Here is a 17,155-nt window from a genome sequence, read left to right as displayed (position 1 = left end):
ATCTGTGTGGATCTTAATCTACCACATTCTTTGGCCCGGACTTTTTTGGGAAGGTGCGATGTAAATCGTTAAGGCATGAGCCTTAATTCAGAGTCCAGGAATCCTTTGTGGCCACAGGATTAGCGCCTGGCTTTCATTTGGTGTATGCGCTTTGCTTTGCAAAGTACTTTAACGTGTACCGAGGACGACTAATCCCGTGAGGCAGACGACGTCAGTCCCTTTTTACAGATACGAAACTGAGGCTGGCAGAGAGGTTAGTAGTTGGCCTGTGGGCACAGGTTAGTAAGACCCGGGATCTAACTGACACCAAGCACCTGCCTCCAGGAAGCCTGCATTCTTATCCCCTGAGCTGTCGACGGCACATTTGAACGTCAGGTGATACTTAGCCCTTCCTGAACTGCTGGGGTGGAGTGGGTGGGTGTCCTACAGGAATAGAAGTCGCAAAGGCAGGACGTCCTTTTTGACCAACACACAGATGTAGACGGAGAGCATTTGGAGGTGCGTCAGGAGAGGATGCGAGCCCCGTGCTTGGTCAGTGAGTCAAATGGTTAAGAGCCAGAGGATCAGGGTCTACGCCTGGAGCTGTCTTGCCCGGCACATGGGCCGCCCTGTAGTTTAGATGTCCCCGTCCCCTACTGTCTGGGCCTTTTGTGCTCCTTGGCAAGGACCCGCGAACACTCATCACATGGGATTATGAGATCCGGGTGTTGCAAAATCCCAGCTGGGGAGGAGGAGCTGAGTGGTCGCCCTTTGACCTTTCTGACCAAAGCAGTGCCCCCCCCCCCCCCCCACTCCCTCATGTCTCAGCAGGTTCACTGACTGGGAGACCCTGACATTGAGTGGGCCAGGCTTTTCCATCCCTCACCCAGTTCTCTGACGTCATTAAGAATTAACGTCAAAGTAATACCTATGCGTTTAAAGAACACCCCCCAGAGGTGAGCCCGTGAACCTTATTTGGTGTGTAAATCCATCCAGAGTTTCTTTGGTTGTGTGCATCTCAGAATATGTAGGAATGTAATTCTTTTTTTTTTTTTTTTAATTTTTTTTTTTTTTTCAACGTTTATTTATTTTTGGGACAGAGAGAGACAGAGTATGAACGGGGGAGGGGCAGAGAGAGAGGGAGACACAGAATCGGAAACAGGCTCCAGGCTCCGAGCCATCAGCCCAGAGCCCGACGCGGGGCTCGAACTCACGGACCGCGAGATCGTGACCTGGCTGAAGTCGGACGCTTAACCGACTGCGCCACCCAGGCGCCCCGGAATGTAATTCTTAAAAAAGCGGATTCATGTTATAAATGTTTTTGTCCTCTTTCACTCAGTTTATACCTTTTCATGTTAGTATTTGGGGAACTGCTCCCTTTGTGTGTGCATGTGTGTGGTTTTTTTTTTTTAAAAGCAATCGTAATGATCTTCTGATACATGGTTTATTTAACCAGAGTCCTAGAGATATTTAAGTGGTTTCTAATTTTCTAGATTACAGTCAACACTGCCATGACCGTTTGGTACATGGACCTTACAGAAGTAGGGTTGCTGGGGAAGTATGTGCATAAAATGACAGATGGGGCCCCAATGTTCACCCCGCTTATTACCCACCAGCAGTCGGTGATCACTTGGTGTCCCCTGCTCTCACCAACCCTGGGGTTTTTACGAAATGCTCGAATTTTACACCATCTGAAAGACCTCCTTTGCATATCTTAAATTATGAATGGGGTTGAGTATCTTCTCATGTGTCATTGACCAGACGGATCTCTTTCTCTGTGAACCCTCTCTGTATTTTGTCCATTTGTTTTTCTATACAGTTAGCGTGAGGCCACCTTCAACGGACATTAAGATTCTAGAGATGAGTGGTTATGAACGGGTGTGGCCAGGGGTTTTGCATTTTGGCAGACGTTCCAAGAAAGCAGAGTGTCTTGGCAAAGTTGTGCGGTCCGGAGAAAGATTCTGTCGATTGTGGGTGAAACGTTGATTTTCCTGATGTAATAACTAGGCAAGAAGTTCCAAGACCACCTGCTGACCACGCGTTAGCCAACGGCTGCTTTTCTGGAACCACGTGAGACGGGCTGACTGATGCTTATGGGCATCTGTTGCGTGCCAGGAATTGTACAGAGTAGCTCCAGTGGGGGGCGCACCTGCCCGTGGTGGGGGGCATCGAAGGAGGAGAAAACTTCCCCGGCCTTTGCTCTATTTCCTGCAGGGTATTAGCACCCTCAATCCAGACACGCTCCGCACACCTGCCCCTCCCGCTGCGCCCTCCTTCCCGTGGGATCGCCTGGGAGCCGGCTCTCCCCTCCCTCTGGTCCTGCAGCTGAGCTGTGATGATCGCGGGCTCTGTGTGATCCGCCTTAATTCAGAAAGGGTCCTGGTGGGGGGACGCTCGGGCCAGCTGGCTTTTCCGCCTCATCACTTTTGTCAGCAGGTACTCGTGGTCCGACCTGCAAGCTTTTTAGAAGCATCTCCAGCTTTTTCTGGCGAATTTTCTTTCTGTGGCGGGGAGCGTTTCCTGACGGATGCTGGCATGCCAGTAAAGGCCCCGATTGGCCTTTCATCGGTATGGACACACACAGGACTTGACGCTTGTTCAAGAAGCTTCTCTCAGTGCCATGCTCAGTCCAGAACTGGCAAGGAGGGAAGAGGTTGGCCGTGGAGAGTGCTGCCAGCGTGGTGGGGCAGGGGTGAAACATACGGATCTCGACCTTGGGGCTGGTATTCTTTTCTCTGCCTCTTTTTTTTTTTTTTTTTTTTTGATTTTTTTTAATGTTTACTTATTTTTGAGATAGAGAGACAGAGCATGAACGGGGGAGGGGCAGAGAGAGAGGGAGACACAGAATCTGAAACAGGCTCCAGGATCTGAGCCGTCAGCACAGAGCCTGACGCGGGGCTCGAACCCACGGACCGCGAGATCGTGACCTGAGCTGAAGTCGGACGCTTAACCGACTGAGCCACCCAGGCGCCCCCTTTTTCTCTGCCTCTTGACCTTGGGGCTGGTATTCTTTTCTCTGCGTCACACTACCACCCAGTCACACCTTCCTTTTTGTCGTTTATGTGTAACTTATCACTCCTGCTGATTGATAAATATCAATTCACCAGGCTCTGAAAAAAGACTTCTGTGTGGTTAATATAAATCACAAGAGGCAGACACGCTATTTATAAGCCAATGTCATTTTCTTGCAAGCCTTATTAGTCATGAGACCGTTTTTAGGATTTCTTAGAAATTGTCTTTTTTCCCCTCCCTTTTTTAATGCTTTGGGTGAAAATGCGCCCTCAGCTCCTAACTTCCCAGGTGAACGTGATCTTGGGCAGCCCCAGCTGCAGCACAATGTTTGTGTTTTCACAACGAGCTGGTCAGGTTTGGATCCTGGACACGGAGACAGAATGTGCTCAGAGAACAGCCCGGGTGGTGAATGGAGGCCCCCCGACTCCTCTGAGACCCGGCTGGGGTGCTGACAGCACCTTCCTTGCCTGTTAGGTGCAGGGGGGTAGTCACGTAGCTGTCCTCACATGGCCTCAGGACAACGAGGACAATGAAGAATGAGACATCCCCAGGCTTCAAGGACCTGTGGGGGACAGAGCCCCCAGGGAAGCAGATTTGACTGTATCTTTAAGGAACCGCATTCCTAACTAAAAGCCACATGACTTAAATACTCCACAAGGGTGCTCACTCTCCAAGGCAAATTCTGCAATTTTCAGAAAAGTCCTAAATGGGCATCCATATTCAGTTGTTAATTACTGAGCCAATTAAGATCTAAGACTTCCAGCTTCTTGGGGTTCCCCGGGTGGCTCAGTCGGTTAAGCATCCGACTCTTGGTTTCGGCTCAGGTCATGATCTCACGGTTTGTGGGTTCGAGCCCCGTGGTGCTGACAGTGTGGAGCCTGCTTGGGATTCTCTTTCTCTCTCTGCCCCTTTCCTGCTCACACACATGCTCACATTCGGAGAGCAAATAAACTTTAAAAAAAAAAAAAAAAAAAAGGACTTCCAGCTTCTCAAGGACAGGGCTTAATCATACCTGGTGTCAAACCCAGAGCCAGGTACACGGCGAGCATCTGCGTTCTCTCTGCCTCGTGACAGGAGGAATGATCCGTGTGTGTGGGGGGGGAGGGGGCGGTATTGGTTGGTCACTCACCTGTCCTCAGGGACACCTTTCTGACATTTAAGGTGGATCAGGATAAAAGGAGGAGGGGGCGATTTTATCCGTGGGTATTCAGACTTGACCAGTAAAATCTTGCCCTTTTTCTCCTTGAACTCAAACGGAAGGAACCCCTTTCTGGGCTCCCGCTTCGCCTGTGCGCCCCCCACCCCCGCCACCGCCCCGGGACATGGCAGAGGGTGAGGCTGGCCTGCTGCTCCTGGACCGACCGGGAAGCACAGGTGTATCTGTGGAGCAAGCAGACCAGTCTCCCAGCCGGGCACCAGCTTAGGAGAAGGCAGTGACCTCCTAGGATGGACTGCCGTGGGGAGCTCTGGCCTCACCATTGGAGAAGCGGACATGTTTGCATCTACTGCACCTTACAGCTTCCTGCATATGTCCCTTGAAGTCTGCGTGTGCGTCTCTGTACAGAGATACGACTGTCCAGTGTTTTGGGAGGTTTGTAGGGTGGTCCCAAAGTCGGATACAGACTTCTCCTGGATTCGAATGCTCCTTCCGCCCCTTACCTGCATCGGGACCCAGAGCAACTTACATACATAAACTCCACAGTTCAGTTTCCTTCTCTGCAAGATGGGAAAACTCTGTTTGGCACCATTGTGAGGAAGGGATACGTAGTTTAAACTCTGTTATTATCGCTGTCTGGACAGCGTACCAGCCTTCATGGTAGGTGACAATGGACTGTGGTTTGTGCCACGCTGGCTCACTGCTGTACTGTCTTTGCCTAGTGTTGCCAGTAAATTCTGGGTATTTAGGAGCCTCTCAGGTGGTTCTCCTTTGGCCAAAGTAGCTGGCCGGCTGGGGGCTGATTAAATTGTCAGTGTCCGTTGGCCCTGGAGAGCAGCAGTCCTGTGTCCGGGTAGAACCTGCTGCTGCTCAGAGGAACAGGAGCCCGAGGCTTCGCCCCAGGCTGATGCTGGGTTGGTTCCCAGTCACGAAGCTCCCGGATGTACCATAAAGCCAGATTCCACAGGTGTTCCTTGGACACCTGCCCCGACGATGCGTGTTTGGCCTGTGTGCATGGGCAGTGGGTCAGGGGCAGGCTGGTGCCAGGAAATGATGAATCATTCTGTGGGGGAAAATGCTAGAGAAGTCTTCCGACAGAAAAAAAGGTGTTTTGACCTTCTAGTCCTTGAGGGCCATGGGGGAAGGCTTAGAATTTACCTCCCAGGAGACCCTGGGATGAGGTAGCTGAAGAGGGTGTGAATGGCGAAAATACCCCATTGAGAGCCAACCGCAGAGTCCGACTGGTCTAGTGACTTACTCAGGGAGGTAGTGACAATGAGTCACGTTTGCCACCTGTCCTCTAATGGCAGAGGGTTTTCCTAAGTTATCTTGTTTCACGCTCATGATGGTGAGGTTCCATCAGAGATGTGGAGTTAATACCTTGCTCCCAAGCACAGAGCTCACAAATTTTGCAGGAGGACAATCAGGTCCGACCATCTGACCCTATATTTTGTGTAGTTCCTATTTCTCAGACTTTTTCTTTTTTTTTTTTTTTTTTATTTTAGAGAGAGAGAGAGAGAGAGAGAGAGAGAGAATGCGAGCAAGACAGGGGCAGCGGGGGAGAGAGAGAATCCCAAGCAGGCCCCATGCTCCACGTGGAGCCCTACGCGGGGCTCGATCCCAGGAACCGTGAGATCCTGACCTGAGCCGAAATCAGGAGTCGAACGCTCAACTGATTGAGCCACCCAAGTGCCCTTGTTTTTCAGACTCTTCTCCTTCCTGTGTCATGGCCTGTTTGTGGACAAGAAATGTCTTAAGAGCCTGTTATTTGAATGCATTTGCAGTGAATTTTGTTTGCAGCATTGTCTTCATGAACTTTATGTACCTGGGAGCCAACAATTCTCATTCTTTATTTCTTCTTGTTTGTACATTTGAGCACTTTCCCCCTCATTCCCAGGGTTGTCAGGCTGCTGCAGAGGTGATCTGCCCGGGTGGAATGTTTTTGTGATGGGACAAAACAAACAAACAAAAACAACCCAAACCCGTACCCCCACCAACCCTTGGTTTCTTGCTTGGAGTGAAGACTTGATTTCATGGTGTTGCCGCGAGCAGGTCACAGAATCATCAGGTTAGAGCCCCATCAAATTCTTGAATTCTCTCCACAACGTTTTTGCCACATGGTGGTTTAGACTCTTTGGTGAGACCACCACTGATGGTGAGCTCAGTCCCTCTAATGAGCCAGTTTCCTTAGAAGCCTGGTCTCACGGATTGTGCCCCCCGGCTCTGGAAAGTCCTGTCCGTAATTCTGACTTTAATTGCAATCTATGATCGTCTATACAGCACTGGGTACCCTGTCCACCGGGGCTGAATATTACGTGACATTTAGATCTGTTTTTCTAAAGCCACGCGGCCGATTTTCTTTAACTGGGCCTCACCCATTCATACCGGTTTCATACTACGGTTTCATACTACGTGGAGGAGAGCAGGGGAGTCTCGGGGTTCAGCTTGGGCTCCCGCCCTCACTCTGCTGCTGGCCGTGCTACTCTGAGCATCTCACCAACCTGGTGCCCTGGGTTCTGCATCAGAAATGGGGTAACTGGTTGGGTTTTTTGTTTTTTTTTTTTTTTGTCTTTTTGTTTTAAAATTTTTTAATGTTTATTTATCTTTGAGATAGAGACACCAAATGTGAGCAGGGGAGGGGCAGAGAGAGATGGAGACACAGAATCCGAAGCAGGCTCCAGGCTCTGAGCTGTCAGCACAGAGCCCGACGCGGGGCTCGAACCCATGACCATGAGACCATGACCTGAGCCGAAGTCGGCCACCCAACCAACTGAGCCACCCAGGCGCCCCTATGCTTTTGGATTTTGTGTTTTATCTGTTTGGCTCTAATATAAGTACCACAGTAGTTTCTAATTTGGGGAAAACTGTCTGGAAAGACGTTATTCCCATAAGATGTCATAGCCTCAGAATATCTTCTGGAAAGCTAGAAGATGCCCTGTTTAAGAAAAAAAAAAAAATATATGGGGCGCCTGGGTGGCGCAGTCCGTTAAGCGTCCGACTTCAGCCAGGTCACGATCTCGCGGTCCGTGAGTTCGAGCCCCGCGTCAGGCTCTGGGCTGATGGCTCAGAGCCTGGAGCCTGTTTCCGATTCTGTGTCTCCCTCTCTCTCTGTCCCTCCCCCACTCATGCTCTGTCTCTCTCTGTTCCAAAAATAAATAAACGTTGAAAAAAAAATTAAAAAAAATATATATATATATGTGTATATATATATATATACACACACACACACACATATATATAAAATATATACATAAAATATATATAAATATAAAATATACAAATAACATTTAATACGTATTTATCTGTATTTATACATTTATGTGTATGACATCTTATATGTTTCTTAACCTCCAAAAACCCACAGTAGAGTCTGGAGAACCCTCGTTTGGCCAGACGATGTTTATGTGGGGTTTGGCTTATGTCTCCTCAAAATACCACTGAAATAGGCTGTGGGATCCTGTTTCACGTGATACACGAAGCCCTGTCGGGTGAAGCAGCCATTTGCCGAGTTTTGAGATGAAAACCACTAGACTTCACAGGGATTCGGTATGGGGTGAGTAAGGAGCAGGTGTCTCCAGCGTGCCCCTCTGTCCCACTGGATGCGTAAGCATTTTGGTTTGTGTTTTTACAGGTGGTACTTCGGTTATGCTTGAGGTAGTTAAGATGCTTTGTTCTTCAAAACATTCCCCTCACTGCCCGACCCGGAGTGGTAGTGACCATGGGGAAGGAGGACGGTAATGAGATTGATGAGCCGGTGAAGGGACGGAGTCCATCTCAGGCTGGCTGGTCTGGCTTCTTGTCTTGAGGGAAATCAGATTACCTTCTTCCTTGTCCAGCTCGTCTGTTCTTGGGTTCTCCCAGTATTTGCCCAGCGCTTATTTAGAGGAAATCCTGGAAGAGGAGAGATAAAGAGCCATGGACCCCCCCCCCCGCCCCCCGACTTGCCTGCACCCCTCACTCAGCCAAGCAGAAGCTGGGGGTGAACCGGGCGCCCCCCTCCTCCCCTGAAAGGCTGTCCCGTGCCTCCTGGGTCCAGGCAAACATTATTCATCTTCCTGAAATGACTTCTGGTTGGTACAGTGTTCTCGCTCACCCCCTTTTAAGGTTGTGGTGACGTACACGTCACAGAAAACGGGACTGTCTCAGCCATTTGCAGGTGTGCAGTTCAGAACCTTCGTATAAGGACTTTCACCCTGTTGGCGCGTCCATCCCTCCCTCCAGCTCCAGCTTTTGTTTCCTACTAACTCCCCTTCCCTCCTCCCTGAAGCCGAGGGTAATAATCACTCTTCTACTTCCTGTTTCTAGGGGTTTCCGCGCTCTAGGGACTTTATGTGGGTGGAATCGTACATAAGGCATTTGCCCTTTTGTGATTGGCTTATTTCACTTAGCGTGATGTCCTCAAGGTGTATCCACGTTGTAGCAAGTATCAGAATTGCCTTCCTTTCTAAGGCTAATCCCCCATTGGATGTATACACCACATCTTGTTTATCTGTTCATCATCCATCAAGGGACACTTGGGTGGTTTCCACCTCGTGGAACCATTGAGATAACGCTTCTGGGAACGTGGGTGTGCAAGAATCTCTTTGAGACCCTGCTTTTGGTTTTTGGGGATCTATACGTAGAAGTGGAATGGCGGGGTCATATGGGAATTCTGTTTTTAATTTTCTGAGGAACTGTGTTCTGTACTGTTCCATATACAGCGCCGCACCGTTTCGCATTCTGACCAACAACACACGTAGATTCCAGTTTCTTCCCAGCCTTGCCAACCCGTGTTTTTCCCGTGTTTCAGATAGTATTCATCCAAGCAGTCGCCTTCCTAAAAGATTCTCCGTGGTTGGTTAAGACAGTCCCTGTAGACACCGAGGAGCATATTGCCAGGTGGGGCCACGATCTTGTCATTTGCTAAGAATTATGGAACAGGTTCCCTGCTTCCAAATGGAGATATTTTCCGATCTGCAAATACGTTATTCAATAGAAGGGGTAGCTGAAGATAGCAAAGTAACTTCCGGTTATTTGTGGTGGGAAAATTACACCACGCACGAAGGGACGATCGCAGGACCGGGAATCAGGCTGTCGGGGTCCCGCTCCGTCTCTTGGAGACGGGGAGCGCTGCCTGTCACCTTCCGTGTCTGGGCTTCTTTCTGTCAAACGAGATGTCGGAATAACAACCCAGGGTCCTGCCACCTTCGAAATCTTCAGATTCTGCACAACAGCCTTGAGTTTGCTCGCTGACACGGGGGAGGGAAGCTTTGTTCTTGAGGACGGGAGAGCAGAGCACCATTTAGTCTGAATTATTGAAGATGCCCTTTCAGGCTTTATCTTCAGGCCATCGGACCTCGCAGGTCACCCAGGCAGATGTCCTCGTCTCACAGATGAGGAGCTGGGATGCCGACATGTGGGAGTACCATCCAGTCACGAGCATCCTCTTTGTTGGGAATACGGCGTGCTGGCCGGTGGGTCCCTGGCCGTGTGAGCAGGGGCAGGGGCTGGGGCGCGGGTTGGGGGCCTCGATGCAGGGAGGCGGTCGCCTGTCCCTCAGGGACCAGCAGGGCCCACGGCTGAGGGTGATGAAGCCGGAAGGGGCCAGGGAGAGGGGAGGGGGACTGACAGAACCAAATCAGAGGTCGCCTCCGAACCCAGGCCTGTGACCTTGGGCGTTTGCCTCGTTGCACCTTTGCTTGTCCTTAAGTTTCCTTGTCCGAAAGGCCTCGTGTCTACGGCGCTGTTGTGAGAATCACTCGAGCACCTGGTCACGTGAGAGAAATCGTACAAAAATGTTCATGCTGCTTACACTTGGCTATAGAGTTAGAGGTTTACCCCTCTCGGTGAGTCCTGTATGTTAAAATCTACATTGAACATCGAGGTGGTGGGTTTTTTTTTTTTTTTTAATTTTTTTTTTTCAACGTTTATTTATTTTTGGGGGGACAGAGACAGAGCATGAACGGGGGAGGGGCAGAGAGAGAGGGAGACACAGAATCGGAAACAGGCTCCAGGCTCTGAGCCATCAGCCCAGAGCCCGATGCGGGGCTCGAACTCACGGACCGCGAGATCGTGACCTGGCTGAAGTCGGACGCTTAACCGACTGCGCCACCCAGGCGCCCCAAGGTGGTGGGTTTTTTTTTTGTTTGTTTGTTTGTTTGTTTTTTTTTGGTAAAATGATTCCCTAGAAGAAATATCAGGGTTCTTGGCCCTGGCTGGCTCAGTTGGAAGAGCCTGTGACTCTTGATCTCGGGGTCATGAGTTCGAGCCCCACCTTGGGCATAAGGCTTCCTTAAAAAAAAACCCTTTAAGAGAACAAAACAGATGAACCTAAGGGAAGGGAAACAAAAATAATATAAAAACAGGGAGGGGGGCAAAACAGAAGAGACTCTTAAATATGGAGGACAAACTGAGGGTTGCTGGAGGGGGTGTGGGAGGGGGGATGGGCTAAATGGGTCAGGGGCACTAAGGAATCCACTCCTGCAGTCATTATTGTGCTATATGCTAACTAATTTGGATGTAAATTATAAAAAAAAAAAAAAAATTTTAAAAAGTGAAAAAAAAAAATAAATAAAATCTTTAAAAAACAAACAAACAAAAAAACCCTAAAACAAAACCAATGTATCCGGGTTCCAAGGAATCCTTTTTTTCCACATTGTTCATCTCCAGGAACGGTCCCCTCTCCCCTGTTACACGAAGTCAGTTAGCTTGCACGGCTACACAGATTTAGAAATCATGCCATTTTCTATCTTCGCGTCCACGTGACTTGTGTTAGCCGTGGGTGCCGGACCGCGTCACGAAGACCCCGTCTAAGGGAGGCTGGCCCGAGCGCGTCTCCGCATGTGTGCACAGAAGGGTCTGCTGTCTCTTTCTGGGGGAGACGGGTGGTGGCGATCCAGAGGGTGCCACTTAAAATTGTACGGTGAGCCAGTCGGGGCTTTCTTGCGCTCTTTTCTCTGGAGGTTTTGTTCATTGCTGTTAGGGTTCTGGCCTGTTCTAAGTTGGCCCTAAAGCAACAGTTCGTGTTTGCCCCCTGCCTACAGGGCTTTTGGCTAGCCAGCATTGAGCCTCGGTGTCCTCATTTGTAAAGCGGGGGGGTTGGGGTGCTGCTCTCACTTCCACACGTCACAGGAGTTGAGGTGAGGCTTATGAAAGGTAGTTTTTGGTTTTTTCACTTGAAAAAGAGAAGGCTTGGTCCTTGGCCTCCGGGACAATCTGGCTTCGCCAAGTGACAGGAAAAGCACAGGGCCAAGTCAGGGACACATCAGGGCGAGAAAGTTCATAGAACCGAACTGCGCAAACAGGTCAGGGACAGGCGTGCGTACTCAAGGTCGTGGTCGCCGGGATCGTTGTCAGGGACCCAAAGATGGGTGGGCTCAGCGTGGTCCCTCACACCCCCATGGAGGGTGGGTGGTCACCTTGACGAATCGGGGCGTGATGGGTGGGAGGGAGGGTGAGGTCTTGGGGTCCAGCGATTGGAAGTCACAGCGTGCAAACCCTCCATGCTCGTGGCCTCAGGAGGCCCGGTCAAGTGCACAGAGAGGAGAGGGGAGTGCAGGTTTGACCGGGCCTTCGCTTGAGGTCAGCAAAGCCGGGGAAGAAGGGACCCGCAGGCTGGCAAGAAGGGAGCCCCAAGGGAGCTGCATCCTGAGGACAGGTACCCCGGGTGGGGGGGGGGGTGCAGTCACCTCTGAGACCACGAGGCCTGGGGAGGCAGAGCCAGGAGGAGTGGATGGCAGACGATGGCTGCAGGGTTGGCTCCCAAGGGCTGTGGGCCAGTCTGTGAGTCACATCGGGGCACGCGACGGGGCCAGACCGTGGAACCGGAGGGTGGGCTTTGCCGAGGTGGGCCGGTGAGGACCAGCACTGAGGCGGCCGTGGGAGCCCGAAAATGGCACCAGCTCACGGCCGGGCCCCTGGACCCGAGCATGTCCGGCTGCCTCTTCGTGGCCTCCTTTCGGGCCGGCGTCTTGTCTGCACCATCAGCAGCAGCCGTCACTTAGCCTTCCAGCCTCTGGCTTTTTCTGGCCAGTCTGCACATCATTATCATGACACTTCCTTGAAATCATGGATCGAATCATCATTCTGTCGTTCCCAAATCTGCGGTGGCTTTGCGTTGCCACCTAGAAACGTCCGGACCTCCCAGCGGGGCTTAAACTCTCCATCTTTTCCCTGCATGTCCTCTGTCACGGGCACAGCACCCCCTGCAGGGCTCTGGTCCACCTTTTCCCACCTCCCTGCCCTGGCATGGCCCCTCCGCCTCCCTGGGTCATGGCCCTTAGCGTCTGCCTAGAACAGACATAGCAGTGACATATTCTAGTTCCTTGTGTTTTACTTCTGTCGCCTTCATGAGCCTGTGGGTCCCTTCAGGGGACAGGGACTTGGTCTTTTTTATCTCTGTGTCCCCGCCACCAGGCCCCTTGTAGAGGAGACGCCCGGGTGTTTGCTGACCGGACTTCAGTTGGTTAGCTGGGCAGACAAACCAAAGTGGTTTGAATGAATGTCTCCTGGAGTCATGGGCCAGAGTCAGATAGGCAGGCCAAGACCAGGATGGAAGTTGTTCTAAATAAAAGTCATTGTTTTTCCTTCTCAAGTGAAAACAGCCACTTTTTTCAACTCATATTATTGATGGTCTGTTCTCTTTGGCATGGCGGGGTTGGGGGGGGGGGATAGATTTGCTACTAAGAGGTAGCAAATACAGTCTCTTCTCGAGAGTCTTGAGATTTCGTGTGTAAAACCTACATGTGACGACAGAGTGAGGCTGGCAGGGGCCGTAAGGGTGCCGTAAGCAAGAACCGTAGGCCCAGAGGGGAAGAGCCCAGTGCTACCAGTTGGGGTTCCTGGGGCCGCTGCTGTGGAGGTTTGTGGGCTTGCTGACCGGGTCGGGGGTAGGTGGATAGCGGGCTCATTCCAGTGGACCAAGATGATGTGAACAAGCTGTGAAAGTCACGCGTGTAAACACATGTGTTTGACGTGACCATGAGCCCATTTGGACTGACTCTAGAGAGATGGCCTTCTCTGAATTAATTGTGCGTCTGTGTGTGTGTTTGTGCCTCTGTTTTCCAGACTCAAACCATGAATTACGTTGGGCAGTTGGCGGGCCAGGTGTTCGTCACTGTGAAGGAACTCTACAAGGGCTTGAATCCTGCCACCCTGTCTGGATGTATTGATATCATCGTCGTCCGCCAACCCAACGGGAGCCTTCAGTGTTCCCCTTTCCACGTGCGCTTTGGGAAGATGGGGGTCCTGCGCTCCCGAGAGAAAGTGGTAAGAGCGTAGGGCCCGGTGACCTGGGATATGGTTTCTTTCTTCAGAGAAAAATCATCGTATTTCTGTCTGTACACAGAGCTTTGGACCTCTGGGATCGTGGCTTCACACTGGAAGGGGCTGGTCACTGAACTGACAAGTATATTATCTCCAACTGTGGTGTTAAATTGCTCCAAAACGTAGTGGCAAAAACCAGCTACTTATTAAGCGCGTGGGTTCTGTGAGTCAGGAATTCAGACCAAGCGTGGCCAGGCTGGGGTTTCTCTGCCCTCTGCCATCTGGAGCCTCAGTTGGAGGACCCACTCCAAAGATGCGGTCACTCACATGGCTGGTGGCCCCTCGGCTGGGCTCTCAGCTGAGAGCGTTGGCCAGAATGCCCACATGTGGCCTCTCCATGTGGCCTGGGTGGCCGTACGACACGGCGGCTGGATATAGGGTGAGCATCTCCAGAGGAAAGGAGCCAGGTGGACCCGGCCTTCTTCTGACCCGGCCTCGGGAGTTCCACAGAGCCACTTCTGTTGTGCTCTGCTTGCTGGGCACAATCGCAAGCCTTCCCGGGCTCAGGGTGGGTGGGTGGGGGGGCAAATAGACTCCACTTCCCATGGCGGAGAGCACGTAAGCCTGGGTTGATTGATTGAGGTTTGGAATTGTGAGATCCTTCGGGGGTGTATGTGATTCAAATATGTGTATGTAGAGACACGGCATCCCCCATGAGGTTTCCTGTGGCGGTGGGGTGTGTTTTTCCTTCAGGTTGACATAGAAATCAACGGGGAATCCGTGAATTTGCACATGAAGTTGGGAGACAATGGAGAAGCGTTTTTTGTTCAAGAGACTGAGAGTGATCAGGTAAGGAAGGCTGGGCGGTCAGTGTTACTTCCTAGTTTTGAATTTCGAGCAGTGCTTATCTAGAGGACGCAGCGGAAGTTTGTGTGGCGAAGTAATGCTCGTGCTGGGCGGTGTAGACCATCACGGCAGAGAAGGGAGGCTGTTTCCCTGTACCAAGGGTTTTTGCGCCAGATGGGTGGGTGCGTGCTATGTCCACACAAGGCTCACCGGTCCTGCTTCCGCGTGCCCATCGTGTCCAAGGAGACGGGAACCAAAGCACATCCAAGCTGTTGTCCAAAGCATACAGCTTTGGCACTGGTGTGTCAAATCCCAGAGGGCTGACTGTTCTAGTTTCTGTTTAGTGAGTGACCAAATCCCTTGCATTTTTTATTAAAGATTTTAACAGCTCTGTTAAGATACAGTTTGGGTACCAGATGATCTATCATTTTTCTAGGATACGAGTCCGTGGCTTTCAGTATTGTCTCTTGTACGTGCAACTGTCGCCAGTCAATTTCAGGACATTTTCATCACCCCACAAAGAAACCCTGTACCCGTTAGCCACTACCTGCCTATTCTCAAGCCCCCATTCCTGCCTGAGCTCTAAGCAACCACCCTGCCTTCTGCTGGTATAGGTTTTCCTGTTCTGGACGTCACACGAATTCAGTCTTACAACATGTTGTCTTTTGTGCCTGTCTTCGTCCACTTTGCATGTGTTCCGAGTTCATCCATTCTGTAGCCCGTATTGGCGAGATAACAGCCCGTTGTATCCATGTCCCCCATTTTGTGTATCCCTTCGTGCGCTCAGGGACACATGGGATGTTTCTACCTTTTGGCTGTGATGAGTAATGTTGCGCCTTCGTGTGGACATATCTTATCATTTCTCTCGGGTGTGTACCCAGGAGTAAAATTGCTACGTCACGTAGCAACTCTGTGGTTAGTGTTTGAGGAACCCCCAGACCGTTGTCCAAAGCTCTGCGCCGTTTTACACTCCCACCAGAAGTGCAGGAGAGTCTTGATTTGTCCACATCCTCATCAACACTTGCCGGCTGACCGATTCCAGCCGCCCTGGGGGGTGTGGAGGGGTGCCTCGATGTGGTTTGCATCTCCCTGATGACTAATGATGTTGAGCATCTTTTCACATGCTTATTGGCCGTCTGTATATTTCCTTTAATGTCGATTTTCTAAGTTTATTTATTTATTTGGAGAGAGACGGAGACAGCGCAAGTGGGGGAGGGGCAGAGAGAGAGGAAGAGAGAGAATCTCAAGCAGGCTCCGCACTGTCCACGCAGAGCCCGATGCAGGGCTCGTACCCACAGACCGTGAGATCATGACCTGAGCCGAAACCAAGAGTCAGACGCTTAACCGACCGAGCCACCCAGGTGCCCCTGTATATCTTCTTTAGAGAAATGTCTACTCAGATCTTTTTTAAATTGGGTTTTGGTCTTTTTATTATTGAGTTGTTGAGAGTTATTCGCTTTCTTGATGGTGTCCTTTGGAGCACAAAACTTAAATGTCGATGAAATCCAGTTTATCTCTTTCTGTTTCCTTTTGTTAGTCCTGCTTTCGGCGTCCTAGCTAAGCATCCTTTGCCAAATCCAAGGTCATGACAATTTACCGCTATGTTTTCTTCTAAGACAAACCACTTTTCAACTCTTTCCTTCATCGAGAAAGCCACCTTGAGGGATCCTGTCGTGATTCCTCAGTACAATCCACTTAGACGAGTTCCTTTACAGGAAGATAGCAGCTTTATGGGAAAGGAGCAGATCTCAACAGCTCCAGGCTTTAACGCGAGTGCCCGTAATTTCAGTTTCAGAATAAAACCGTCCCAGGCTCTGTCCCCACCCAAAGGTGTGACATGAAAGGAGGACCAGCGTCCTCGTCCCATACCCTTCATCCCTTAATAACCCCAGGCGGTGGGGGAGGGGGGCTGGGAGGAGGGGGAGGAGGGGGGAGTCCCTGCCAATCTTTGTCTTCCTATTCAAAGGGAAGGCTCTGAGAAGCATTAATTCGTAATTACCGATTCTTTCCATCTCAGATGGATGCTTGCATTTTACATTTCTGTTGTCCCTTAGCTCTGGACAGATTTTACACTGTGAGAGTTGAAGACGCGTTTGGGGCGAGGCTGTCATGGAAGGTGCAGACCCGGGGGCCTGCTGTGCTGGCCTTGAGGGTGCCTGTGGGTGGGACGGGGCTTCGGAGGCCAGAGCGCGTTCTGCCCTTTACGCCTGCCTCTGGCGACCCCTGGAAGGCCGCCGGAAGCCCGGGAAGCCTGTGTCCCTCATCTCTGGATTGCCCCAGGATGCGGTCTCCCCCCGCAACCTGCCTGTGGCGATCTGCCTCTCCCCTATCCAGCCTGTGGACCCTTCTTTGCTCTTAACCCCATCTCAAGGCCGTCCACGAGTGTCGCATAATAAATAAGTCATTCGGTAATACAGTGATCTTTACAGTTTTTTAAAAACTGCCAAATCTTGTTAAACGACTGTTAAATTGACAGGCTGTGTGTTTTTCCCTTTTGCTTTTAAGAAGAGAGTCAGTATCGAATCATCAGCTATGTGCCAGGATGTGCTGTCTTTGTCGGCAGGTTTGGGGATGGCGGCGGCGGCTGTCAGGTGTTTTTTTTTCTTTTTTTTTTTTTAATTACTGTCATCTTAATTCAGTGCGTATGAAAAAATACATACACATTCTTTCTCCCTTTTGCACACAAGCATGCACGCACATACTTACCCACACTGAAATGCAAAATTGAGTCCAGATCCTAGGGTGATAGAATGCCTCAAAGCCCCTTTTCTCCTCTTTGCTTTAGATATTTCAAACACAGCTGGCTTTTGGTGGCCTGAAGTCACTAAGTACCTTGCTTTGTTACAATTAGGAAAACGCAGGATTCAGTACAAATGGCATTTAATGCCTCGTTGACTTTGTGGCCGGCTATCAGGTCTG

At 50.7% G+C, this 17,155-nt stretch overlaps 1 protein-coding gene across 11 annotated transcripts in view; it reads left to right on the top strand.

The window, feature by feature from the left end:
• Positions 1 to 17,155, top strand: part of LPIN1 (lipin 1) — a 130,632-nt gene that overhangs the window by 63,586 nt on the left and 49,891 nt on the right. For 6 of the 11 annotated variants that reach the window (XM_045447687.1, XM_045447688.1, XM_045447692.1 and 3 more), the window contains 3 exons: positions 13,193 to 13,393; positions 14,144 to 14,239; positions 16,290 to 16,352. In XM_045447687.1, coding sequence (XP_045303643.1) covers positions 13,193 to 13,393; positions 14,144 to 14,239; positions 16,290 to 16,352 — 360 coding nt within the window. Of the gene's footprint in view, positions 1 to 13,192; positions 13,394 to 14,143; positions 14,240 to 16,289; positions 16,353 to 17,155 lie in introns of those variants that run through there. The other 5 variants (XM_045447690.1, XM_045447693.1, XM_045447695.1 and 2 more) reach the window with 1 other exon arrangement.

Source organism: Leopardus geoffroyi, chromosome A3 (assembly GCF_018350155.1).
Source record: "Leopardus geoffroyi isolate Oge1 chromosome A3, O.geoffroyi_Oge1_pat1.0, whole genome shotgun sequence".
Lineage (NCBI taxonomy): Eukaryota > Metazoa > Chordata > Mammalia > Carnivora > Felidae > Leopardus > Leopardus geoffroyi.
This window is presented reverse-complemented; position numbering and strand designations above follow the sequence as displayed.